We start from the raw sequence: 27,900 nt of genomic DNA, 5'->3' as shown, positions 1-27,900 counted from the left end.
TTTCAATGGAGTGGATTAGAGGCTGGAATTAAATTAATTTGAAATTCCCTACGAGAAAACGTGTGCAAGTAATTCACAGTTGATTCTGCACGTTTCATCTTGTTGTTACCATTTTGATTAACAGCTTGTGTCCTGACTTTATGTGCAGACTTGTGTTGCACTTACCATTTCACAAAAGAATCGCACTGCTTAACAATAAGACGTAATATCCAGACCACTATCTTATTATGATCTCTTTTAAGACACTGTCATGGAACTGCACTGGTTTTTACTGCGCCAAGTAAAGCTCTTTACTCTTGAAATTTGCCTGGATGGTTTATGTTAGTGGTCCAGTGCTTTAGACGTCCCTGAAATTATACTGAAAGTGGATAGGTGAGGAAAAGCAGATGTCTCTTCTCTTTTTCTTCCCTCTCTCCTCCTCCACTGGAACATTAGCGACTATTTCAGCACATGAGCTAAGGTTTCCTTTTGGTTCATTTTATGGAAGTTAAAACTCCGGGATCTTTACTGACACAGGGTTTAGGTAGGACATGTTTTGATTACAAAATGATGGCAAGAATTTAAAGGATTTTCTCTTCCTGTAGGACAAGTTGCACTACAACAACTCTGTTAAATACAAATAAGCCCTGACCTAATGGTTGCGGAAGACGCATTTCATTCATTCATTATCTGTAACCCTTATCCAGTTCAGGGTCGTGGTGAGTCCTACCTGGAATCATTGGGCACAAGGCAGGAATACACCCTGGAGGGGGTGCCAGTCCTTCACAGGGCAACACACCCACGGACACTTTTGAGTCGCCAAGTCCACCTACCAATATGTGTTTTTGGACTGTGGGGGGGGGGAAACCGGAGCACCCGGAGGAAACCCACACAGACACAGGGAGAACACACCACACTCCTCACAGACAGTCACCCGGAGGAAACCCACGCAGACACAGGGAGAACACACCACACTCCTCACAGACACTCACCCGGAGGAAACCCACGCAGACACAGAGAGAACACACCACACTCCTCACAGACAGTCACCCGGAGGAAACCCACGCAGACACAGGGAGAACACACCACACTCCTCACAGACAGTCACCCAGAGGAAACCCACGCGGACACAGAGAGAACACACCACACTCCTCACAGACAGTCACCCGGAGGAAACCCACGCAGACACAGGGAGAACACACCACACTCCTCACAGACAGTCACCCGGAGGAAACCCACGCAGACACAGGGAGAACACACCACACTCCTCACAGACAGTCACCCGGAGGAAACCCACGCAGACACAGGGAGAACACACCACACTCCTCACAGACAGTCATCCGGAGGAAACCCACGCAGACACAGGGAGAACACACCACACTCCTCACAGACAGTCATCCGGAGGAAACCCACGCAGACACAGGGAGAACACACCACACTCCTCACAGACAGTCACCCGGAGGAAACCCACGCAGACACAGAGAGAACACACCACACTCCTCACAGACAGTCATCCGGAGGAAACCCACGCAGACACAGGGAGAACACACCACACTCCTCACAGACAGTCACCCGGAGGAAACCCACGCAGACACAGAGAGAACACACCACACTCCTCACAGACAGTCATCCGGAGGAAACCCACGCAGACACAGGGAGAACATATATATATAAAATTCAATATTGTTTGAAATTTGAAATCTGTGCATGGTTCAGTGAGCTATAAATTATCATCAAACTACATGCCCTCTCATGGCTAAACACACTAACCTGGCACATCCTTATTGAAAATATTTCTGATTTGAGTGTTTAAATACTACCTCATTGTAATGCTACATTATGTCTTTGTTTGTCCTTCCACAGCAGGTATGCATGCTTACAGCTTATAAATCTATCCTTCTTATGACTGCAGTGAGGTTAATCCACAAGTTGTTATTGCTCCTGTAAGTCTAGCCAAGCCTATTAAGATATAATCTCCACTTCAGCATGGATCCTCTTATCATACACAAAAACAAGCGCCAAGGACAGTCAGCCGTCTGCAAGGAGTAACGAACTATACGGAGTAAAGCCATATATACAGTACAGGACGTACAGTGTAGTGCTGGTGCTTAAAGCTGATAGCAGGTGGCCATAAAGAGTAACTGCTGTATTTCTGTGTGTGCATAAATTTGATGTTTGTACCATTGCAGAAGAACGGAATCAACAATACATTTTGATCTATTATATTTGACAAATTATTATCCTTATTACCTTGACTTTTATTGACAGTTATGAAGGTGGAAACACGTTTTTATTTGGACAGTGATTATATGAGGTCTACTAATATATTGTGTCATAGGTAAGGGACATGAATATAACATAGTTCTGTGGATGACCTCATTTTCTGACCTTGTGTAAAAACAACAAGTGCACATGGTTTTCAGCTGAGCGTCAGCGGAGCAGAATATGTCGGTAAGTCGTCTTAGGGAACAGATGAGGAGTGAACCTAAAGAGGATTGGCGTATTGGAAATAGAGTGAGATTCTCCCGATAAACTGATGAAATCGCTAATGCATTCCATCTCCCTGCTCTGCTCTTCTTTCCAAATCAGTGTGTGCTTGTCACTAAGAGAGTGGTATTATCCAGAGAGACCCACAGCGTAAGGAAGTGTGTGTGTCAATAGCTTTCATTCCTAAAAACACTGCTCAAGACAGTTTATTGTTTATTCTCTAAGCACTTGTGGTAGAATGAAGTGTTTTGAGTAATTCGATGTAAAGGGTGGTGTTACTGTGCGTGTTTCTGAGGGAGTGTGTCGTATAATCTTTATATTGTGTGCTTCTTGAATCTGAATTCTGAGCGGTCTTGCTGGGGGTAGAAGGTTGTTTCTGATAAACCTGTTTCGGATAAATAAACTGTTTGTGTGTGTTTGTGTGTTAGGGGCCCCGGATCCCACAGCAGGAGCAAGTATAGATGATGATAACTGCTGGCACCTGGATGAGGAGCAAGTCAGAGAGCAGGTTAAACAGTTTCTCTCCCAGGGAGGATACTACGGTTCAGGAAAACAGCTCAACTCCATGTTTGCAAAGGTAATAAGTGTATGTGTGTGTGTGTGTGTGCATGCTTGGGGTTCCAGATTAAATGTCCTCCATTGTTAAATATGCATTTGCAGTAACGTTTTTGTTATAGTTAGGATTCTGCAACATAACAGGCATCAGAATGTTTACTTAAACACACATGTAGATAGGTGTATTGATAGTGTATGTAGGTTTTTGTATAATACATTTGCAGTACCCCATGTCCTGATAAAAGCAAACCTGTGTGTGTGTGTGTGTCTGAATACATATAAGTGGAAGGGATGCTCGATACTAAAGATGCTATTGTGATAAATTATGGGGCTATGAAATCCTGGGAGGCCCATTTAAATCAATGCACTTTAATTAAATGTCAAGCAGTCCTTTTTTTCACTTGCCACTGTTCACTGTGATACGGATGTTCACCTCAGTAGTCCACTGCAAAATCTGGGACCTCTCTATGCACTTGATTGCACCGAGAATCACTAGCATTTATTATGTAGATGTTATTTACACTAGGAACCTTCAGGATTGTGTGGATGGCTTTTCTGTTATTATCAATAATTTTGCTGGAAGTAATCTGAAATTGATTCTGTAAATGTTCCTGTGGTGTATAGTATATTAATTAAGAGTTTGGGAAGGGTCCGTGTTATTGATTCTGTGTGTATATTTAACTCTCCGTCTTGTATGTGTTTGTTTTATAGGTGCGAGAGATGTTGCGCATGCGGGACTCCAACGGTGCACGCATGCTCACCCTTATCACCGAACAGTTCATGGCCGACCCTCGCCTGTCGCTATGGCGACAGCAGGGCACCGGCATGACGGACAAGTGCCGGCAGCTGTGGGACGAACTGGGTGAGTTACAGCATCCACATCTAACCCTGTTTACAGTCAGCATCTCACTTCTGCACTCCCTTTTTCTCTTTTGTACCATTCTCTTTCTTCTCATGCTGTGCTCAAACAAGTGTTTTTATTACAGTTTTATTTTATATCCTGTGGATTATTTGAGAAAGCAACTTTTGGCAGACAGTGGATGAAAGATAATTGGGAGCCATTATCATTCTGGGTACCTGTGTATGTCAGAAAAGACTTTAACTTTATAAGCAGGCAGATCGTCACAGTTTAAATTGGGAGGTTTGATACATCATAATTACATTTTTTGTCACATTGCCCAGCTGTGATTATTCAAAGTAATGTAAAGTTTAGGATCAGTTCCACTCATCGTAGTAATTACAATATCATTATTTCAGTATTCATACCACTAGCATTCTACTGAACTGCTTTACTCAACCAGAGGGAATCATTACAACATTGTCAACCTTTCACTGGCTCATAATTAGAGTCTTTTGGTCCATATCCACGTCATGATTGGAGCATGCGGACCAGACATCTCCACCAAGGCATGACTGCAGCTCTGCGTCTCCAAGCATGCATTCTGCACGTCAATGCACAGGTCTGTCCACTCACCTGTCAGGAGGCCATGAACGTATTGGGATCAATGGGCTTTCAGACTGCCTTCTATTGATCAGGCCATTTAAGAGGGTCGATTGAAGTACTTCCTGAGGAGGCTTGTTTGAGAGCAGGGCTCTGCTAGTCTATCTCCTCCAAGATTCCTTTCTTTAATTCTTGAAGGTCCCAAAAGGTAATTGTCCCATCTGAATCTCATAGATCTCAGTGGCGTCTACGTAAATATAACCTTGATGGCTTTCCCAGTCCCAGACCTAAAATGCCAGAATAGACATATATGACAGGATATATATATATATATATATATATGCCGCTCTACCAGGCTGACAAAAAGCGCTTAATAAAAGAGCAGGCATGTCAAGGTTTCAGTGAATCTTCCAATTGGCCGGAGCAGTGGGCATTATTAGCACTACAGCCAATCAGCACCGGTTTGACAAGGGTGTAAATGACAGCGGTGGAAAAAGACGCAGCCCTAGCCATCTGTTCTCTGCAGAAAAGCAGTGTGTGTGATGCTGACAGTTGTAAAAGAGCGGAGGCAGAGCAGCCTGCCCAGCACCTGCCACATCTCCTGCTCCGTACAGGCCAGTGTTTGACACATGCTGACAGTGATGCACTAGCACCTTCTCCATTACACCCCAGCCGCTCATTTTTCCATTTCACCTTTAAGACCCATTAAAAGCTGCAGGAAGCGGTCAGTTCTGTCCCAGGCTCTTATTGTTTCTGCCGTACTGATGTGTAAGTCTGTCTCACACTTTGTCTGGTACTTTCTTCTTCGGTGCTGCAACAGTTAATCAAATAAAAATGAAAGCCTACGTTTTGTTTAGGGACAGGAAGTGGGACCTGTGCACTCTGTCCCTTTTCTCCCTTTCGGAATCGTCAGTGATAATATTGACTCCAGAAAATGCAACGTCTGACCCTAACCATGAAGACTTGCTACAATGTTTATATGTAAATCTTAACTACAATACAATAAATAATAATGATAATAAAGACTATAGGGCGATTGTTATCACAATTTTTATTTGATTTAATTTTTTTTCACGCTTAATTTCTCATTTTCTCTCTTACTCTTATTCTGCTCTCTCCCACATATTTCAAGCCACTCCTTAGTAATGTTCCCCCGCGTCTCATTGCCGCCTCGTGTTGTGTTGCAGGTGCATTATGGGTGTGTATCGTGTTGAACCCACACTGTAAGAGTGAAGAGAAGACTGCGTGGCTGAAACAGCTGAAGAAATGGGGAGATATGGACATCTGCCCCCTAGAGGACGGCAACTATGGCAGTGAGTTGCCAAACATCACCAACGCCTTGCCCCAGAGCAACCTGGCACAAGGTCAGACTTTTGACCACAACTCAGCCTGTGTTTAGACCCCCACTCACACTGTTTTGAGACTTTGAACCTTTAAAAGAATGCTTAATAAATATATCAGAAAACTAATGGGTATAGGCCTTTAGGCTGTTTTTAATGTGTGTTAAAGTTAGGGATATTTACAGCTGCTTGAGTACTGGGGAAACTGTTCACACACCAAAAAAAAAAAGATAAAATACATAAGACTGGCTGTTGGAATGCATGTGCTTAGTTTAGAGTCTTTCAATCTTTTCTGAGCACAAGGAAAAGTGTCATATTTCTTGCCCATGCTTGTGTTTTGAGGTATTTTACACCCACATAAGGTTCATGTGTTGGAATACATTTTTGTTCCTTTCTCTTATACATGTTTAACATGCAGATTTGCTTCATAGTAGTTATGAATAATATCATAAGGTTTTTATCTGAATACTAAACTAAAGATTAACCCAAACAGTTGCTTAAAATGTACATGAAGCATCAGTACAGTGCAGTTTATTTCAGTTTTTTTCCCCTGTGTTTCCTGTTTCAGACTCTCTGGCCAGGCCCAGACGCACAGTGTTCACTCGGGCCATGGAAGCATGTGACCTGCACTGGCAGGACAGCCACCTGCAGAGAATCATCAGCAGCGATTTCTACATGTCCCCTGCTTATCAGAGAGAGGGAGAGAGCCTGCTGTTCAACCCCCAGGGCCTGCCTTTGTGGCTAGGTAAGAATGAAACATGGGCTTAGGGTGGAATTGAATTGAAGGTACAATACCTGTCTCTCTGCTGCCACAGGCTGCGTCTGGACAATCACACAGATCATAGTCTTCAGTTTCAAAGAGCTGGCCTCAAGTAAAAAACCTGGACAGCATTAGGGCTGTATCAATTAGATAGTAGCACAGTGAATTTTTATTTTCACTCGTCAGTACTTTAGATTGTAGTACACTTTGAGGAAGTGTTGTTATGGGGTTATATGGTGTCTGTTGTGTTAATGTAGTATTAGTTGATTCAAAACATGTTAGCTGCTGCCTTGTACAGTGTTTCAAATGATCTCAGTGTTTTTCTTCTATTGCTAATCCACTGAGGCATAGTTTTACAGATATCTACATGTTTGAGTTTTAAGGAACCCTAGTCTTAGTACTGTAAGCTCTCTAATTCCACTTGTGCAGGATCATGGAGCTATAATAAGCAGCTTCTGAAAAGATTTGGTCCATTTCTGCTGCTTAAGCCTGGTCTGACTATTAGGGCGTATCTAGAAAAAAAACACAGCTGAAAGAGACGCTGGCATGCTGACTGCCATGTGACTTATTTTTTAGATCACGTGCCTACGGCGTGCGCCAGAGTAGATGCCCTGCGTTCCCACGGTTACCCAAGGGAGGCCTTGCGGTTGGCAGTAGCCATCATTAACACGCTTAGGCTTCAGCAACAGCGGCAGCTGGACATTTACAAACACCAGAAGAAAGGTAAGACACACACACACAAGCACACAGCTTAAACATGACCTAACAGCACTCTTTATCTGCTTGGCAAGTTCCAAAGCCTGAAGTAGCCAAGAGCCTACAAAAGCTTCATTGTGCTCTATTGAAGCTCTAAGGAGGTTTGCCTTATCTGCTGTAAAGATTCTGTTCAACCTGTTACACCTCACTCTTTTTGTGGTGTGGCTTTGTTACTCCAGAAAACATAACACCTGTATATGAGTGGATAATCATGATGTATATAATAGTTGTTATACTCTAAACATCATCAATCTATCACTTTACTATGGCTGCTGTCTGTATGTTCTTGATGTTTATAGTTCTTTCTCTATGCCAAGCCCAGTCGTCCTGCTCAGGTGAGGCTGTAGTCTTGCTCTTTGTGAAGAAATCAACTACAGAAACTGTCAGCACGCCGTGAACGCCTTAAAATCAAAAATGCTGTAGCTGTAAATGTATCCAATCATTAAATTTGGCATGAAATGGATCTGCCATGTCTCAAAACCTAATCTACAAAATATGTGTGAAAATATTTACATGTTTCTGTGCGTTTGTAAGCTGGAATGGAAAAGGGTACTGTCAGATTTAAAAGATGCTACCCATAACTAGGGAAACCTTTTTATTATTATTATTAATTATTAAACTTTGAGCTGAACTAAACCCAGTTTGAACAGAAACACTCTTTGTCAACATGCATTGTCCGCTGTCCACCCGTGTGCCCTCCGTATCATATGGTGACACAACTAAATATTATGTTTCTCAACCTTATATTCAGTGCGTATTTGTCTTGTTTTTCCTGCTCTAACACACCGTTTAATCTCATGTATGGCTTGTTAAACGAGCCAATGAGGAAGGTGTGTAAGAGCAGGGGAAATATTAAAATGAGCTGCACAAGGAACCTGGTCTATACCTCCTTTATAGGATGGTTGTTAAATGAATTACCAGTTGCTACTGCGGAATCGTTTATCACTTGTTATTCAGTGAAACGTGTGTGTGTGTGTGTGTGTGTGTGTGTGTGTGTACGCGCAGAGCTGCTGCAGAGGGGGATGACCAGCACCACTAATCTGGAGGGGTGGGTGGGCCACCCCTTAGACCCCATCGGCTGCCTTTTCGCCACCCTTACCGAGACGTGTCGAGTGGAAGATGACAACTCCATGGATACCGGAGGTAGAGTGTTATTGGCTGGTAGTGTGTTTAAGATCCATAGGGGGGAGGTGTGTGTGTCTAGTGAGAAAGGGGAGGGGGTATTGGGTTAGGACGCTGTCCTTTCACACTTCTTAAAAGTGGGGAATTCCACTGCTTCTACAAAATCAGAATCTCGTCAGAACATGTTTTATAGCTTTAAACATACCTCAAAAATATGTATTACATGAAATGATTGGAGATATGCTGCCAACGGCTTTAGACATCGTTCAAGTCTGAGTTATATTTATTTATCCATGGTGGTGTAATTTAAAATAAACCATGAAGAAAGCTTATTTTTGTTTCAGATTTACCACTACTTTACCATTATCAACGCAGCTGTGAATGTCTAGGTTCGGTGGATCATTTTGGATAGTAACAGAAGTCAGGTTTCTCTGCAATGAACCATTCCACATCAAATCACAAGTGGTGCAATTCCCCTTTAAGACTTTCATTCCATTATTCTGTCTCTTACACATGCACTGGCCTCTGTGTGAGCAGCTCATTCAGTTTGCTTAGTCTTTGCAAGAGCAGTGGTAGGGGGATGCTATTGTAGCAGAGAGGTCATTCTGACCACACCGAGGAGTAAAACGTATAAAATCAATCAGCATTTGCATTCTATACATCCTCGCCCAGTCCCAGTCAAAAAGAAGAGTGTTGGCTATTGTGTTTCTATTGTGAGACACCAACAGGGAGCTATTGTGTTGCAGAATAATGCAGCCAAGTGGTACGGTGATTGGTTCTGTTTGTGTGTGTGTTTGTTGTTTCAGTGCGCATGAGAGCTTTAGGTCTCCAAAGTGCTTTAGTGAGTGTGTGTTTGTGGTTTTTTTTTTTTATATATAGTTTTCACCTATTTAAGACAGAAATACCATGATTTTACAGAAAAAAAAAATCAAATACAAGACTAGAGGACCAATAAAAAGGCCTTTTAAAGTCTCTATTTCAATATTTTAAATACTAAACATATCAAACATAGCTTTTTCCTTATGTTATGTATTTTATAATCTTAATAAAAGGAGTTTTTAATGTAATAGAACACCTATATGTCCTGGCAGTGTATAAAAACAAGATTGTGTTTTTATGTGTGTGCTGGGAAGCCTTTTGTTTAATTCCATCACACAGTTGGAAACATCTGGCCATTGCGGCACTGTGGGCGGGCCCTAAGGCTCGTCCAATCGGAGCGTCCTAAGGTCAGAGAACTGGTTGAGGAGGACCAACAACAACAGCTGGGGCATGCAGTCCAAACACCTCCATCTCTCACACCCTAATTTTTCTATTTCTCTTTCAGGCTCGTCTCCATTCTTCTCTCACTCCACTCTTCCTCTTTGTGTCTCTATGAAAAACCATACAATTGCTCCCTGGTCGTCCTGGCACCTCTTTGTGCATTGTGTTTCTTCCATTTGTTTGCTCTAGCCCATTCATTTGTATTCCCTCTATTCAGTCACATTAGTTTTGCATTGGAGCTGTGAAGCTAATGTTGCTGACAAGCAGTATAAGCTTCATTTATTAAACCCTTGCAGTTGGGGGGGGGGGGGGGGGTGAATGTGTATCTGTATATGTGTGTGTATATATAGCCAAATAATGTTGTACAGTCAAAGAGAAAAAGAAAGCAGCACTCTCTCTAAGCACTTTTTCATCTCCTTGCAGATTCGGGTGAGCCAAAGCCTCCTGTGTATCAACACGTGCCCGTGTGGGGCTGTCAGGACAGCGGGGAGTCGTACTTGGCACTGGCCCTGGAGGTAGCGCTGATGGGCATGGGGCAGCAGAGGCTAATGCCTGAGGGACTTTACGCCCAGGATAAAGTCTGCCGCAACGAGGAGCAGATTGTATCCAAGCTGCAGGAGCTGGAGCTGGACGAGCTCCTGGTCCAGACACTCCGAAAACAGGCCGTGCTGCTACTAGAAGGTACAAACATACTGTCCTTATGCGCACATTGACACACACACACTCACTCATCCACAAGCATGGTACTTTGTGTCCTTGTGCACACACATTGGAAAGCACGCAGTGCTTCTGCTGGAAGGTAAATACCCTCCACTTACTTACACACTCACACACACACGAACAGACACACTCTCTCTTCAACAAACTCACACACATCTGCTTTCTGCTCCCTGTTCATTGCCCTCTTCTCTGCCATCCTCTCATCACACAATGCTCTTCTCTCTCTATCTCGATCCTGCTCTCTCCCTTTCTGTTTTTATTTCACTTTCCCACACTCCTCCCCTGGGCCTGCAGATCCCTCGTCCCTCTTTCCCATGTCACCGTCCTCATTTTATCTGGCCCACACGTGTGCGCATGCACACACACGTCATTTAAATTTGCCCAGTCTATGGCTCTTGCTGTTGTGATAGCTAACAATAATTCAGATTACAGCGATCTAAATGTGTCACTTTCTGGCTTCATTGTTCCTATCGCAAAGTGACTGCAACATCTTGTAATTCTGTCTGATTTAGAAAATGCCAAGTTAAATGTGTATTTTAATGAGGAATGTTGATTTCTGATCAAGTCCCGTTTGTGTGTAGGCGGTCCGTTCAGTGGCCTTGGCGAGGTCATTCACAGAGAGAGTGTACCAATGCACACGTTCGCCAAGTACCTATTCACAGCACTCCTTCCCCACGACACAGACCTGGCGTACAAGATCGGCCTAAGGGCCATGAGGTAAGAACCGACAAAACGCTACTGCGGGTTTTATCGTTTTAAAGTTTTGAACACGAATACGCTGTTCAACACTGGACAGTGTATCCCTCCTTCAGTACACCTGTTTCCACTCATCTCAGCTAATTATCACTCCCGTGATGAGCTGAATCAAGTGTGTCATAGCAGGGTAAACACTAAACTGTGGAATCCTGTCACCCAGCGTGAGAGCACTTTTAAAATTTGGCAAGAAATGTAGGCCAGGATTAGCACTGAAGATGGAACTCCTCAAAAATATCTTTTGTAGAAATAACAATAGATATCAGAGGAAACAAAGGGAATAAACTGTAAAAGCCGGTAACTCAAAACTAGGGTGAGTGGAGAGCGCCTTTAAAATGCAGCCGAACATGGCCGCCAGTGTAAAACCGAATTTGTCCTTGCATTACTTTTATTGCAAAAGCCCACAGTGTGAACGATGCACTGTACATGTTTTAAATCAGCTGTGAAGGTTGTCTGTGTGTGACATATTCTATCCCTTGCACTTTAACACTGTTGTATTTTGACCAAAGCTCGTACGAGACATTTCATTAAGACCCCAGAACAAAGACCAAGCACCACAGCACATTTCTGGCCCTGTCTGAAGAGCACTGTTGAGAATGGCCTGTTCCTTAAAATGATGCCCTTGAAATGATGCCAACATGAGTACAGCTTTGCAGTGTAGGGATTTGTGCTGTTCTGAGCAGACAACAACAGAGTAGTTCCCATGCTTAGCTCTTAGCTTTGACAAAATGCTAGTTGGTTCGGCGCATGCAAGGGGCAGGAAAAAAAAGGATGTAGCTGTAGGACGTAAACTTCATGGGCAGGACAATTGATTTACTGAAGGACGATCACTAGTTTCTATTGAAGGGCATTGGAAGGAGAAGTGGCTACAGGCCTGTTTTCAGAAAATAAAAAATGCTTACTACCAAGATAAACAACTTTGAACAGCATTTTCTTCTGAGGCCTAGGACATTTGCACAGTCCTGTATTTTACACACTCATGTACTCTGTCTCATGAGTGTTAGTGCTTTCGTGGCTGCTGCCCTGTAGAGTCTCAATGGGCCTTTATTACTGTGCCACCATTAATCCAGGCCAGATCCTCAGGGTCCTTACTGATACAAGATCAATAATGCAGCTCCCCACTGCACGCTCGCCCAGACAGAGCAGCCGAGCACAGACCAGTAGAGCTGCTGCTTCAGCACAAAGGCACAGCTAATGGAACACAGAGCAGAAGAGTCTAAGTGTTGTCAAAGACGGCACAATCACAGCCTGAACAGGGAATTCATTTCCTGCCCTGTGTAGCGTACTCTCCGGTTTCAGGGAATGTTTTATATTCGAATACGTGCCTTTGTTTTCTAAGAAAATCCTGATTTGTTTTCTTTATTTATTTTGGTACGCTGAACAAACACATGGTGTGCTACCGTTCTTTGTTCAAATAAATGATGATAATGTGTTTTGGGTTACAGGCTGCCTGTATTGGAGTCTACAGCCCCCTCGGGCGACGTAGGTCACCCCCATCATGGCATCTCCATTGTCCCCAGTAGATATCCTCGCTGGTTTACTCTTGGACACCTGGAGTCCCAGCAGTGCGAGCTGGCTTCAACCATGCTTACTGCAGCCAAGGGTAAGTAATGCTTAAATGGTGTGTGTGTGTGTTAGATATATTCTTTGCTTGTGATTCCTTTATATTTGTATTTTTTTTTTATTTTTGCTTTTGTACTTGAAACTCCAAAATACATATTTCTAGATAAACAAGACTATTGTTTTGAGTTTGAATGCAAGCGAATGTGTGTTGTGTGTTGAGTAGGAGACATGCTGCGACTGCGTACCGTACTAGAGGCCATCCAGAAGAACATTCACTCCTCCTCACTCATCTTCAAACTGGCCCAGGATGCCTTTAAAATAGCCACCCCTGCAGATAACCCACCAGACATCACACTGCTCAACGTCGCCCTGGAGCTTGGCCTTCAGGTGTGTGTGTGTGTGTGTGTGTGCGCACTTTCGAATTGTTTTTAATTTGTGTTTCCTCTGTTTGTTACTCACCATGTTGTTTCCTCCAGGTGATGAGGATGACACTGTCCACTCTGAACTGGAGACGCAGAGAGATGGTGCGCTGGCTCGTCACCTGTGCTACAGAAGTTGGTCTGTATTAAACTTTGCCTTAAAAAAAGTGCATTTCCCAGTTCTTGACGTTAACTGAATAGGGATTAAACTTAAACTACATTCTGGGGTCTTGCTTGTATTTCATGTGTTATATATATTCAACAATAAATTTAAACACATTTTACTGAATTAGCGCTTGTCAGGAAACCTGAGGAAACTGTAAAGCAATGAAATAGTCTTTCTAAACCTTTGATTGGTAGTGTGTATCTTGTAAATACATGTATATATTTTAAATAATGGTGTTCTTGTTAGCAGCGTTTCCTCTGTCACGTTTTCAAAATTCCCTCTTCTCCTGCCACAGGTCTGCGAGCTCTGGTCAGTATCCTGCAGAGTTGGTACACCCTCTTCACGCCGACAGAAGCTACAAGCATTGTGGCAGCCACCGTCATGTCCCACAATACAGTGCTGCGTCTGAGTCTGGACTACCCTCAGCGCGAGGAGCTGGCCAGCTGCGCTCGAACGCTGGCCTTGCAGTGCGCCATGAAAGACCCGCAGAACTGCGCTCTGTCGGCACTGACGCTCTGCGAGAAGGACCACATTGCCTTTGAAACGGCCTACCAGATTGTCATTGACGCCGCCTCCACGGGAATGAGCTACTCGCAGCTGTTCACCATCGCGAGATACATGGAGCACCGCGGCTACCCGCTGCGGGCGTTCAAACTGGCCTCGCTGGCCACAGCCCACCTCAACCTCGCCTACAACCAGGACACGCACCCAGCCATCAATGACGTCCTGTGGGCCTGCGCTCTGAGCCATTCCCTGGGCAAAAACGAGCTTGCTGCCCTCATCCCCCTAGTGGTCAAAAGCGTTCACTGCGCAACTGTGCTGTCGGACATCTTGCGCCGATGCACCATGACCGCCCCGGGCTTAGCCGGCATCCCCGGCCGGCGCAACTCTGGCAAACTCATGAGCACGGACAAAGCCCCACTCAGGCAGCTGCTGGACGCCACCATCAGCGCCTACATTAACACCACGCACTCGCGGCTGACACACATTAGCCCGCGCCACTATGGCGAGTTCATAGAGTTCCTCAGCAAGGCCCGAGAGACCTTCCTCCTGGCCCAGGACGGACACATCCAGTTCGCCCAGTTCATAGACAACCTCAAACAGATCTACAAGGGCAAGAAGAAACTCATGATGTTGGTGCGGGAACGTTTTGGTTGACACTCAAAGCCTAGAAAAAAAAAAATAAATAAAAAAAAACCCAGAATAGACCACTGAAGTTGTGCGTCATTGAGGGCCCTGGTCATCCTGCCCTTGTTAGTGAAATCCGGGTCTATGACCGAAATGACAGCGATCTTTCAAAATCCCGCTCATTTCCGTCAGTCGATTCCAGATTCAGAATTCCTAAAACGGGCACGATGCCGCATACAGAACGATGACCCAGCTTAAGTTGCCTATTGAGACTCTTTTTGGATCTGCTTGTTCCTGTTTAATTTAAAGTCAAGGCATTATTTCTTCCCATTCTCCTGTTTGTGAATCTACATATTTTTGTTCATGCTTTGTGTTTTTGTTTTATTGTGAACAACCACTGTTCACTAACTTATTCTACCAGGTAGAAACCTGTGGAGGGGAGAACAACTTAATAATGCTTTTTTTTATGTTGGCTTACGCTCGCTTTAGTTTATTACTGATATCAAATTGCGATTTTAAAACGTGTAGAAGTGGCACATAAAGAGAAACCAAATGACAGGCGGTATATGTTTCGAGCCTGGGAAAGCTTTTCCATCGTGGCGATGTTATTGTTTATTTTTGTGTTTTTTTTTTTTTTTTTTGAAGGAGCTTGAACACTCAAAAACAACGGTCATTCCTAAAACACTCACACACAGTGTTACAGTCATACCTCGATCGTATTTAAGGAACAGCTTTAACGGTCTGGAAGAGGCCTCGTTTCTTGAGGGTAGAGCAACAAATGGTGAAGCAGCTGAGCAAAGTGGTGTACGTCACATCTTAAACCCAGGAATTCTCCAACATCAACCAGGTTCAGGACTTGGCCAAATCCCGTGCACCAGGCCCCTCCCCTCTCCTTTCTGGCCGTTTCTCTTGGTTTGTCTTCTCTCTTTTTCAAAACGTAGTGTGGGGGATCTTTTGAGAAAGGGATGAAAGAGAATTGTGAGGTGCTGGATCTTCAGCCACGATTCCACACCTGAGACATGGTGCTGTCACGGCATCAGAGATAAAAAAAAAGGTGTTTCCTTCTCCACGTGAATTCGAACAAAGAAGGTCTTTTTCCTAAATGACTGAGAGTTTAAAGGAACACTCCAGCATTTTTCAACCTGTTCTCTACGTGCTGCATCTGTTTCGCAAGGTCATGAAGTACCGCTATTGAACAGCTGAAGAAGCGAGTCAACTGTACAGTAAATATGCAGCAGACAGACTTGCTAAAAACCCAAACTGTTTTTGTTTTTGTGTTTTTTTATCCCCAGCAAAACGTGGAGATATAATAGCATTAGAATTCTCAACATTGTTCTCACAGGGGGAGCAAAAACGGTGTGAAATTTTAGACGTAGTTGTAGAAGCATTATTATACGAGCACTTCATTAACGAACCCACCCCTTCACCGTTTGTCGTTTGTACGTTGTATAAAATATAAAATCCAGTCACATGTAGAATTCCCGTTTCTGTTAAAAAGAGAAGAACACGTTAAAAAAGGACCCATTTGGAAAACGCAAGGAGGCAAAAACAAAGAGAGAGAACAAAGTTGTTTAAAAAAATCATTGTTTCTTCCACATTCCCTTCCCGCCACCTCGCCCCACGTGAGCGCACGCGAGGGTCCCAACACTTAGAATGCACTCTGCGGCTTTTGAACAGAAGGAAAATGAGAAAGAAAGGAATAAACGAGAAAAGAGAGGCTCAACTCAGTTCTCAGGGAATCACTTAAAGAAACAAAAAACGGAAAAAAATAGTAGCATAAGCATTTAAGATATTGTAAATATGAAAGTGTCAATTCAAAAAATTGTAAAGTTATAATTATTTATGATAACTGTATGTCTTCTTTTCTTTTTTTTCTCTTTCTATTCTTCGTATTCTTTTCGGATACTTGAATTTGTTGCGGGCTGGGAATGTGACAGCAGTTAAGAGGAAAGACTTAAAGAAAAACATTTCTCAGGTGCTCCTGTGAACAGTTTTTTTTGTGTTAATATTTACTGTCATGTTCGTGTCCTCTTTTATTTGTACGCTTTCTTTTTTGTGTTGCAAGACAAAAGCATGGCGTGTAAAAACTGAACGAAAGACAAGGGGAGGACAAACTTTTATGAAAAGAAAAAAACTGACTATGCAGAACCACTTCACAATTTTACACCCCCCTCCTCCTCCTCCATCTGACTCCACCCCCTTTGTGACTCAGAGATGGTGGGGTGGGGGAGTTGTTATTCCTCGTTAGGCTTCGGAGCGGTCGGGGCGCTCGCTCTGATTGGACAGTTCTGTCTGAGGTCTGCGCATCGGCTGCAAACTGGGACGGACCGTTATTTTGCCTTTTGACTGACCTATGTACATCTCTTTTTACTTTTCGAAGCCTTATCGTCTTCTCTCACAGTGGCCGGCATGTGTGTCAGGAGGTTGCGTTGCCAACATCAGTGGAGTACGGTAGAAATCAAAAGAAATGACCACCCCCCCCCAAAACAGGCACCTTGGACTGTCCAAAACTGGGGTTGAGGGCGTTTCGAGTCTGCCAGCTGTGTCGTCGCACAAAGTGGCATGGTTTTTTCTACGTTTCTGGGCTTTCTGCCTTGGCCCGATGTCAGCTGACATACATCAGGCTGTAATTCTCTGTATTTGGGCTGAGAGAGGGAACCCGAGAGCGGTTTCTGTTCTGTCCTGCTTCGGACGCCTTGGACAGACGCCGTTTCAAATGGCTATGTATTGAGGAGACTTCTGTTTTGTTAATAATTTTCATGTTGTCACTATTTTGCTTTTATTTATGTTTTCGTTTTCACCCCCTACTTGCTTTTCCTTATCTTCTTCCAAACGATCAGCCGCAGAATTCACTTTAAACCAATGCCTCCGTCAGAGCCAAGTGATGACAAATTTTCACAGCCTTCCTCTCGTCTCTCCTCCGACTCTGGGACAGATCGGCGTCGTCTCTGTCCGTCAGGGCCGTCGGAGTACGAACAGGAGGGCGTCTGGGTGTAGTTTAGGAAGAGATGCTTGCCCTTCTCTGTTAACCAACATCTGCAGGATGATCTTTAAGAACAAATAACCTGTTTCTGTAGCTGAGCGTAGATCAGACGGCATTGCAACAACAGAGTAAACTCCTGTGGCTATGATTTCTATTTTATTTTATTTCCCCCTCTCTCTCTCACTCCCATACTCTTTAAATGTCTATATGTGTTGACTGTACCAGTGTTCTGATCTGTCCCTAGATTTTAGAAGGAAAAAAAAAAGTAATAATCGCTGGTAGAGATTGTTCACTAGTTCATCTACTGTTTGATTTTTTTTTTTCTCCCTTTTTTTCCTTTGTTTTTCTTGTTTTATTTAAGGGAAAGTGTTTGTCGCCTCTCTGTGCTACTGAATTATGAAAAGGTATCCAGTATTTGTTGCCACAAAAGTATAGTTCAACCATTTTTTTTTTTCGTTTTTTTTTTGTGCAACCTCTTGAGCTAATGTCTATAAACAAAAATTTATTACTATTTATGTAATGCTACTACCATTTTATATAATTTGTGTTGAATTTCAGTGCTTTTCTATGAATAAAGTGTGAAACACGGCATCGTCTCTGCATGGCTAGGGGGAGATCTACAGGAGCTGCTTTAGATTCTCTTTGTCCTTCGGCTGCTCCCACAAGGGGTCTCCACAGTGAATCGATATCATCTCCACTGCCTCAGACACAAATATTTCAACGTAAAATTGATGTGGGATATTTTAGCTGTGGTTTTTATATTATTTTAATGAACAACTTCTATTTTGGCGTCGTCTTGTGTGAGATCTTTCAAGGTTAACGTCATGTTCCACACAGGCGAATTTTCTTTATAATGTTCACTTCAGGAGAAAGGCCCAATCAACTGTCTGCTGAAATACAGAAAAAAACAAAGCCTTGTTTAGCATTTTCCACAACTGATAATTGGGAAAGGAAGAGAGGAGTAAATTGTTTTTCCACCATGTCCGAGTGCGCCGGAGCTGGCAGGACGAGGGCGGGAGGGGTGTAAGGGTGGAGGTGTATCGTGGGGCAGGTCTCGGCCCTGATCTGGAGAACGAGCTGAAATAGTGCTTGTAAAATACCACTTTCATCTTTAAACCTGTTTGTCTAGTGTCTAATACTTAAGCTGTAAAAAAAAACTGTCTTGTAACACATACTCACACATGTTTAACAGCTGCTCCACAAGGGGGTGCTATTCAGTGGCCCACCAAAGAAACTGCCGTTGTTTATAATACCATGGGTGCTGTTAGCATGTGCCAAAATGAGCTTCCATTAGCTTCCATGCTGCTTGAACAGCCTAGTTCTATGCTCCATTGAACTTAATGGAATTAAATGTGGACCAATTAATCCAAATGACTACATAATTCAGTCGTTCACATTTAAACATACGGGGTTAGATACGAAAGGATTCATTTTTGAGAAACCTCTCATTCTGAGATGATCTTACACAATGAAAGTGGTGGGAATCAACGCAATGCTTACATCTTAAATATAGCCGTATGTTTCATTCATAATGAGGCTTTCTTCTTGGAGCATTTTGTTCACAGAGACCTCCATGTTCCTGTTTGGCATGTTTTTAAAAACCTGTTTAAAACCCAAGGCTATAGGCTCAATTCCAGTCATAGGTCACCTTCTATGAGACGTTAGGTGTGTTCTCCTTGTGTCTGCATGGGTTTCCTCCCAAAGTTCAAAAACCCATGGCGGTATGTGAAAATGTGTGTGAGAGAATGACTGGGAGAGTGTGTGAAACTCTGCAGATGTGTGTATGTCATGTGCTGTCCGTGTGAACGGCAGCCATTACGTTTTCAAATTAAACCTCCTCCGAACACCACCACCCAGCGCAAAAAATGGCCCGGTGCATGTGGAACCCCACTTTTCCTCCCGACTCTGTTTGGGAGGCCACTCTCCTTGGCTTTTACGGTCAGTGCTAACCCCTCCGTGGGGCTCTAGGGGGGAGCTGATTTGCGCAGCTTTGTTCTGGCGCTGTGATTTTTTCTTCCCAGCATGCCTCAGTAATTGGGGTGTCAGAGAGGTGGGGAAGGGCTGTGGATTACAAAGGCCGTGACACATTTTCAGCCGCAATATACGACATCTGAGGATTAGGGCTGGGTCTTGGCTGATCTGCTGTGGCAGTTTGTTCAAAACAAAGCAAACAACAGTCCATTACTCCAGCTGCGGTTATGGATTGCTGTGGTGTCTGCTGTAAATACAAACAACCAACCAACCGACCAGTCCCAGTCAAATCTGAGCCCATCAGTCAATAACTTCATATTCCTTCAAGTAAGAGACAAAACCTTTGTATCTCCATTTTGGATTGTGGTCAGATTAGAAACACCAGATACGTTTTTTCCTTCTCGTTTTTGGAGTTATGAGGTTGTGTCTGGACCGCGACAGAATGCCCATGTTTCAGGTTTGACTATGAGTGTCTGAATACGTTAGTTTCCATTGCTGTGTAGAAAAATGTGAAAGTCAACTGACGCAAAACCCACCAGTGGCCAGACGTTTTGAGTATTTTCGGGTCATTTCTGAGAACAGGAAAAGGTTTCGAAACTACGGTTCTGAATCATCAAGTCGAAAACCTACTAAGTATTCATTCTCCAAACAGCGCACTGATGGTAAAGAGGCTTAAAGCTTAAAGTGGGTGATTCTGTGGAAACCAGTGTGTAAGCTGTTCTTTTATTTTGATTAAATCCAACCGAAAACAGTCCCACCTCCTACGTTCAGCCCTCGTTCCAAAGCCAGTCGTCTAAACCGTGAACACGCATGCGTCTTGATAACTCCCCTGTCCAACAGCATTCACCTACCTCATGTCTCACTCGCAAGTAAGAAATCACCCAACAGCTCTGGCTTGTTTTTGATCTCTCCTTGCAGCCTTCTCCCTCTGCCCTCTTTTTGTTCCTCTCTCAATGTCTCTCTTTTTCTCAGGAGAAACATTTGAGCACCACGAGACAAACTCAAATGTGCATCGTCTCTCTGTCGGATCTTGAACACGAGTGCCCTTTTATTGTCATTGCACAGCAGTGCTACAAAACTGTCCTCTGCATCTGACTCATCTCATTTGACTCATAGGGGTACTGAGCACAGAAGCATCCCATGAGCTTTTGGGGGTTAGATAGATGTCTGGTTCGTACGCTGTGTGTGTTGAGGGTGTAGACGGTGCTGTTCCTTCACGCCCCCTGCTGGCTGAGTGGACCAAACCGTGACCTTTTAATTCTGCTTTCCTAAACTTTAGCTGCCCTCGGAGCTCTCATCTCTGAGTCTCCTTTTGGTTGAAATACAGTGAAGAGTCGGTCTGTCTCCTCCTCCAATGTTTTTGTAGGCCGTCCGCAGAGGAATGGATGTGGACTGAGCCGAAGTCCCTCCTTCACTGTCCCGGCGCCGTGTTTCAAATCAATCACAGGCCGAGGCCTCCCAGACCCGGGCGTCTGATAAAGCGCTGATAGTGCCAGAGCCGGACAAATGATGTACAGCCTGCTGTCTTCCAGAGCAGATTGGATTTTCAGGCTCGCTGATTCACTGAGAGATTGTGTATGAACCCCCACAGCACCAAATGCCCACCCTCCTACCACTCTCTCGCTCTCTCTTATCCCTCTTGTGGTTCCTTAAAGGAGACCTTGGGGAATTTCTTTTTTTTTTCTATTTTTTTCAAGTGTGGATTCATTGTTGCAATTAAAAATAATGTCAGCAGCCCCTTGAGGTAACTCCTCTTTCTCTCTCTCTGTGTGTGTGTGTGTGTGTGTGTCTAAAAAGCGTGAGGTACACCCCACCCCCAAATCACAGCTGTGGTCTCTGGATACAAACAAGCCACTGAGTGACAGGGGGCTTAAAAAGCTTTAAAATGGTACAGCGCTAATCAGCAAATTGATTGCAGCATTTTTTTTTTAACCTCCCCACCCCCCTCACAAATGCACGCCCAAATACAGAGGCTTCCAACACCTAACACAGCACAATCAAGGCCAGAGTTATCCCCCTGCATTGTCACAACAGTATGAAGTGTGGGTAAAAGAGAGAGAGAGAGAGAGATTTGCAGCTGCTACCATTTCATACAATGACCGGCGTGTGCATTTTCTACCTCCTGTGTGTTCACTTTGATCCATTTGGTTGGAGACAAATAATGTCCGTTCAATCAAAAAAAATAATAAAATAATAATAATAATAATTAATAAAGCAACATAACAATCTGTTCACCCCAGACCCTTCCCACAAATGCATTATTTCATTGTTGTTGTGGGACTTTGACACAATGGGGACCCCTCAGAGTTTAATCTTTACTTAAAGATAGCATCGTATCAACGCTGTGCAAAAACCATTTGGCTTTTATTTTAATTTCATATTTTGTTTTAAATTATAAAAATTGGACTTAACAACTATATGAGGCGGCTGCGTAAAAAAACCCTACGAAAGTTAAATATATCAGTGTTTTTTTCTTTCTCAGAACAAGCACAAAGATTCTAACACACAATCCTCCACTCAAATCCCAAACATGATTGAAATGTTTTGGGGATCATAGATGCTTTGAATTTTGCTAAAACCTTGTTTCTGAGGATCAGCCGAGCCCTGAAAAACATCTCGTTCAGGTCACATGACGTGATGTGGAATTCCACCATTTCCAAAACAAAAACAACTGGATTTTGAGGATTTGCCTTGGCTGGGTGCTTCTAGAAGCTTTTGGGAATAGTGGCCACTGGGATTATACTATCCACCGGGCGTTTAGCTGACTGTACACAGCCGAGGGAGCCCTGTAATCAAAACCTTACCATTCTTATTTAAGCCATAGCCACTGTATTACTGCTTTTCATTCCCAAAATTGTTCCCTTAAATCCAAAACACAACTCAAAAGCTTCTGATAGATTACTTTATTGTGTGCGACACAGCTTCTAAATGGTTTTAAAAGAATCTTTATTTGGTTAAATATAAAAACATCCATACACTTTCACACACCAGAGCTGAGGGTTTGGCCAAAAATGCTAACATGCTAAAATGACGAAAATCATCCTGGAACAGTAGCATGTTAACGTTTATTCTTTTTCTTTGTTTCAGTCAAAAAGGTCGATCATTATTTGGCTAAAATATATAAACCTTCACATATATGAACATACTAGTGTTTGAAAGGTTCTTTTGATGCTAAATGCTAACATGGCTAACAAACGCTAACTAGGAGTAGCAAAACGCATTGACTTCTTTCAGTGTTAGCGGTTTTGCTTAGCTTGTGCCTTTAACAGGTCCCTCAGTAGTGATTGTACAGCAGACAGGCAGGAAGTCCAGAGGCCAGGAGACAGTGAAAAATCATCAGCTGTGAAAAATGTAACAGGTTTCAGATTCTGGATAAAATAGAGGCATTATGAGCAGTTACAAGTTGAAAAATGGAAGGAGAAGCTAAGTAACACTGCTTACAGGGAAAGTCTTGTCCTTCAGTGAATATACAGTTGGTGTTCTGATAAAGTGGGAATACTCAAAAAATACTAGCTGTGCTAGTTTTCGTATCTAGTTTATTATTTTGTTTGTTTGAGACAAAACTATAACCATTTTTAAAACCATTTATATCAGATTTTAAAGTATGATTTGTTTTAGTTTTGGTTTGTGGTATTGTCAATTACAGAGTGGACAGAGTTTCCTATAAGGGGTTTAATAATAACAACAAAAATGGACTGCTAAGCAGCTAAAGATGTATGATTAGGGCTAAACAGGCCAAACACGGATGCTCTTCAGGGTGTATGTACTGTATATCGGTCTGAGTTTTCTGTCTCTTGGTTCTGGACTGCAAATATTTATTTGCGGTTCAGCAGCTGGCGGGAGTGTGTGTGGACGGCGTCCACAAAGGCACCCACAGCCTCAGGGTCCATGTCAGGATATACGCCATGGCCCAGGTTTGCGATATAGCCTCTGGTGCCAAAACCCTCCACCATCTTCTTCACAATCTCAGAAATGCGCTCCTAAACCAACAATAAATAATAATAAAAATGAGGAAAATGTGACAAATAATAGTCTATAAAACATTCAAATTCCACAAGGCTTCAAGATGGCAGTTACAAATGTTTCTATGCAACATACTGTTTTCCCACAGTACAGAAAAGCACTGGCTTTTTAAGACCAGACACCTGCAGGAAGCTCTAAACATCAGAAATGGCTTCTCGGATTGTGTTTCATTTGAGTCTAAACCCCTACCTTGGTGGCGTAGAGTGCGCAGGGGTCCATATTGCCCTGGAGACTGACCTTCCCTCCGGTCCGCTCCCTGGGAAACAAGAGACACTCATTCATAAACGAGTTAAGACTCTGCTGTAACATAAAGGAAACACTTTGTTCAAGTGGATCTAACAAAATGGAGCTCGGTTTGACGTAAACCGTGATGCATTATTTATATCCGATTGACTGACCGTGCTGAGCGAGGGTCAACGGTCCAGTCCAAACCCACCACATCATAATGAGACTCTGAGAGCTCCTCCAGACCATAATGACCATCCTTAGCAAATACAATCTGAAAACACAGGGAAGAGAAGCAGAGAAGAAATATCACAGCAAATCCTATCAAAGTCTGCCACCTAGTGGTGTGCATGAGCACGTGCTTTTTAAAGACAGATCTACACTTGACAAAGCTCACAAAGTGTTTCAGCGTGATATTTCTCCAAACTCACCATCGGCACATTGTCCAGGCCTGATTCTTTCAGTTTGTCTTTAACCCTACGCGCGATGTCCCGCAGATACGGCAGAGAGAACTCCTTAAACTCCGCGGGGCCCAGACAGCCGGTGTGGGACTCAAACACCTGCAGGGCCTAAATAACACAAACACACGGGCATATCTGCACAAGCGCTGCTTTAAGTGATGTCGATGTTTATTAAAATTACAGAAATGTGTGGTTTCTCACCTGTGCTCCAGCCGTGACCTGTCCCAGCAGATACTCCACAATGACATCAGTCAGCTGCTTCAGGAGTTTATGGCTGGCCTCTGGATATCGGTACAACCAGCGCTTCGCCTTCGAGTGGGTGGTGGAGCCCCCGCCCTCGATCATATAGGACATCAGAGTCCACTGGTTGAAGAAGAAAACAGAGATTAGTTATTATTAATGAACAAATGCATTCCATTCAACCTCTAATCTATAATCGTCTTCACCGTAGATGTTCGAAGACCTCACTCACCGGAGCCCCAGTGAAGCCAAGGAGTGGGACCTTCCCTTCCAGCTTGTGTCTGGTCAGAGTGATGGCCTTGAATACGTAGCCGAGCTCAGCGTCCACGTCCACTTTGGGCCGAAGCCTCTGCAGATCCTCGGGCTCTTTCAGAGGCTCAGGGAAAATAGGGCCTTTCCCTGGGCACATCTGGACATCCATACCCAGCGCCTGAGATAAAAAAAAAAAAAAACAGCGCTTTAGCAGCACTCTGCTGCAGTCTGCAGTGATATCAGATTTTCTAGACTTTAACGTAGTAAAATTTAGAGAACCATATGCCTTCAAAAGTGTTACACAATCAAATTTTAACACCCATTCCTAACTCTCTGTGATATGAAGTTGAAATCAGCTACTTATGCAGCAGTTTATTTTTTGTATGAAAATTCCAGTTCCACCTTAAATGTTGCAGTAGCTACACGTGCTAGAATGAATTTCCTTCACCATTTAAGGTGGAACTGGAAGGTTATTAGCTAACTACAGAGACATCAGCAAACTACTAGCAATGTTTTCTGCTTGTTATGAATTAACTACATTAATTTAAGATAATAGCGTCACGGAGGCGCAGTCACACAGCTCCAGGGGCCTGGAGGTTGTGTGTTTGATTCTCGCTCCGGGTGACTGTCTGTGAGTAATGTGGTGTGTTCTCCCTGTGTCTGTGTGGATTTCCTCCGGGTGACTGTCTGTGAGGAGTGTGGTGTGTTCTCTCTGTGTCTGTGTGGGTTTCCTCCAGGTGACTGTCTGTGAGGAGTGTGGTGTGTTCTCTCTGTGTCTGTGTGGGTTTCCTCCAGGTGACTGTCTGTGAGGAGTGTGGTGTGTTCTCTCTGTGTCTGCGTGGGTTTCCTCAGGGTGACTGTCTGTGAGGAGTGTGGTGTGTTCTCCCTGTGTCTGCGTGGGTTTCCTCCGGGTGACTGTCTGTGAGGAGTGTAGTGTGTTCTCCCTGTGTCTGCGTGGGTTTCCTCCGGGTGACTGTCTGTGAGGAGTGTAGTGTGTTCTCCCTGTGTCTGCGTGGGTTTCCTCCGGGTGACTGTCTGTGAGGAGTGTGGTGTGTTCTCCCTGTGTCTGCGTGGGTTTCCTCCGGGTGCTCCAGTTTCCTCCCACAGTCCAAAAACACACGTTGGTAGGTGGATTGGCGACTCAAAAGTGTCCATAGGTGTGAGTGTGTGAGTGAATGTGTGAGTGTGTGTTGCCCTGTGAAGGACTGGTGCCCCCTCCAGGGTGTATTCCCATCTTGTGCCCAATGATTCCAGGTAGGCTCTGGACCCACCGCGACCCTGAACTGGATAAGGGTTACAGACAATGAATGAATGATTGTATTTAAGATAATACACTGTTTATCATAGATTTTAAAGAAGAAAATACTGACTTTCTTTGTTCGCTTGTGCAGCCGTCTTCTCTGTGATTCACAAAGCTTCTTAATCTTTAATGGATTGTGCCCCTGGAAAATCTCCATTTGGCCCTACCCCTCTCTCCTAACAAGAACAACCACTACCCTTAGACAAAACAGAGGGGTAGCGCTCATTGGTCAACCCCATCTGTCCACTGCGGTTTCTCACCTGTGGCACGACCAGGATGTCAGAGAAGATGATGGACGCATCAAAAGGGAAGCGTCTCAGTGGCTGTGGAAAAGACGATGCTGCTCGTTAGTTTTACAAATCTAAACATCTGTATTATTGATAATGAGTACCATTCAGCAGACGGAGTGGTTCCAGATGTGTGTGGAGTTGCTGACCTGTAGTGTGAGTTCACAACAGGCTTCAGGGGAGCGACAGGTTTCAAAGAAATCCTTTCCTGCTCTGGACTCCCTGAACTCTGTAAGAGGTTGATACAGATGTTTGACCCCCTTCGTTGTTCATGTCTTAATTTGTATTTACTGATAGATCAAGAGTGTAGATACAGTTTTCTCCCGATAACTAAGAAAAAAAGAAGGTCACAGATACACACCTGGCAGGTAGCGTCCTGCTTGCCTCATGCACCAAACTGGAACATGCTCCACCTCCTCACACCGAGCAGCTCGTAAAAACGTGTCATTCTTCAGCTCTGGAAAATCCTTCGGTCTACGGAGGCAAAATATAAGACTGAAGACATGCAGCATATAATGTATGGGCAGATTTTATCCTACGTTTCATACAGTCTTCTTCATCAGCAGTTAATAGCTGCTGGAGGTTTTGCAACACTCAGCGTCCACGAATCAAAAACAACTAGCCGACAGAACCCTGTGTCACTGGTGAAGACTAGCGGACGACCAGCACCAACTGTGCCACAACAGATGAGCTACTGTCTCTGACTTCACATCTACAAGGTGGACCAGCGGTGTCTAACAGTGTGGTCACAGCAGCACTGCTGTTTCTGATCCACTCGTACTAGCACAGCCACATACCTGCTCTGTGTTGTGACCATTGAAAAACAGGCTAAAACAGGGCTAAATAAAAAGCACGCAGAGCTACAAATGGACTACAGTCTGTCATTGAAAACCTACAACCTGCACCTCTATGGACCTCAGTGGAGACGTAAGTTGAGTTCAGTAGCTATAAGTCCAAAATATCTTAGGTGAAATCTTTTATCTCTCCAGCTCAGAAGCCTCTTCCCTTTGCGTTTTACAACCAACTAGGAGAGGTCTCTTTTAGAGAACAACTGAGGGGAGGAGATAAGACCCTCGGCCAACACTAAAGCAACGGTCTGTTTCATGAATGAAACTTCATGGCCATGATAAAGATGAGAAGACTTTTACAATGGAAACAGCAAGAGACAGAGTGAAATAATGCACCATAGGAAGTGTTCCACATGCTGTATCACACTTCACACACAAACTACTAATTAATACCATCTTTTAATCAGAAATATTACATAGGTTTCTAACAACTTTGGCACACACACTGCTCTTCTGCTCTAAAAGACCACGGAAAGTTGTTAAAAGTACACAAGCCCCTTGAGCTGCTTCCTTTTCGTTTTTACATCAGCTGTTTGAAAGGTATTTTTGCTTAATTAAGTTATTATTTGAGGAGCATTCCCCACATCTACAGTTACAAAACATCCCATTTAACCACCTTCATAACACCAGACTAATATTTAATTAACACATTTCAGAATAACTCCAGCGGTCATTTCTGCGTTAAAACTCTGAGCATTCACAACAATAATAAAAACCCTTACACAATCAGGAGGTCTTTGTCCATAGCTGCCTGTGGAGTCTGCAGGTCTAAGAGGTATGAGTCCAGTACAGACCTGTGAGTGTACTGGGATCAACTTCACTCTTTGACGCGGGCTCGATCCCGAATCGCTCCCTACGCCC

General features: G+C 43.7%; 2 protein-coding genes across 3 annotated transcripts in view; one reads left to right on the top strand and one right to left on the bottom strand.

Moving 5' to 3' along the window:
• LOC136679347 (zinc finger SWIM domain-containing protein 5-like) overlaps positions 1–18,015 on the top strand; it is a 52,875-nt gene extending 34,860 nt beyond the window's left edge. The window contains exons 3-14 of one of the 2 annotated variants that reach the window (XM_066657811.1): positions 2,895–3,043; positions 3,733–3,883; positions 5,650–5,775; positions 6,371–6,547; positions 7,139–7,285; positions 8,324–8,461; positions 10,124–10,381; positions 11,002–11,137; positions 12,619–12,776; positions 12,960–13,123; positions 13,213–13,294; positions 13,617–18,015. In XM_066657811.1, coding sequence (XP_066513908.1) covers positions 2,895–3,043; positions 3,733–3,883; positions 5,650–5,775; positions 6,371–6,547; positions 7,139–7,285; positions 8,324–8,461; positions 10,124–10,381; positions 11,002–11,137; positions 12,619–12,776; positions 12,960–13,123; positions 13,213–13,294; positions 13,617–14,479 — 2,549 coding nt within the window. In that variant the 3' untranslated portion in view covers positions 14,480–18,015. Of the gene's footprint in view, positions 1–2,894; positions 3,044–3,732; positions 3,884–5,649; positions 5,827–6,370; positions 6,548–7,138; positions 7,286–8,323; positions 8,462–10,123; positions 10,382–11,001; positions 11,138–12,618; positions 12,777–12,959; positions 13,124–13,212; positions 13,295–13,616 lie in introns of both variants that reach the window. The other variant, XM_066657810.1, reaches the window with a different exon arrangement.
• A 4,302-nt stretch (positions 18,016–22,317) lies between these two features.
• Positions 22,318–27,893, bottom strand: LOC136679233 (uroporphyrinogen decarboxylase). Its single transcript, XM_066657647.1, has 10 exons — positions 27,762–27,893; positions 26,553–26,665; positions 26,341–26,420; positions 26,165–26,227; positions 24,585–24,782; positions 24,314–24,475; positions 24,083–24,220; positions 23,825–23,925; positions 23,616–23,682; positions 22,318–23,383 (listed from the first exon to the last, which is right to left on the bottom strand). Exons 1-10 carry the CDS (start codon positions 27,782–27,784, stop codon positions 23,219–23,221), a joined length of 1,110 nt encoding a protein of 369 aa, XP_066513744.1. The 5' UTR covers positions 27,785–27,893; the 3' UTR covers positions 22,318–23,218.
• Between the last annotated feature and the right edge of the window lie 7 nt (positions 27,894–27,900).

The sequence above is a fragment of the Hoplias malabaricus genome, chromosome Y, assembly GCF_029633855.1.
Source record: "Hoplias malabaricus isolate fHopMal1 chromosome Y, fHopMal1.hap1, whole genome shotgun sequence".
NCBI classification, from domain to species: Eukaryota; Metazoa; Chordata; class Actinopteri; order Characiformes; family Erythrinidae; genus Hoplias; species Hoplias malabaricus.
This window is presented reverse-complemented; position numbering and strand designations above follow the sequence as displayed.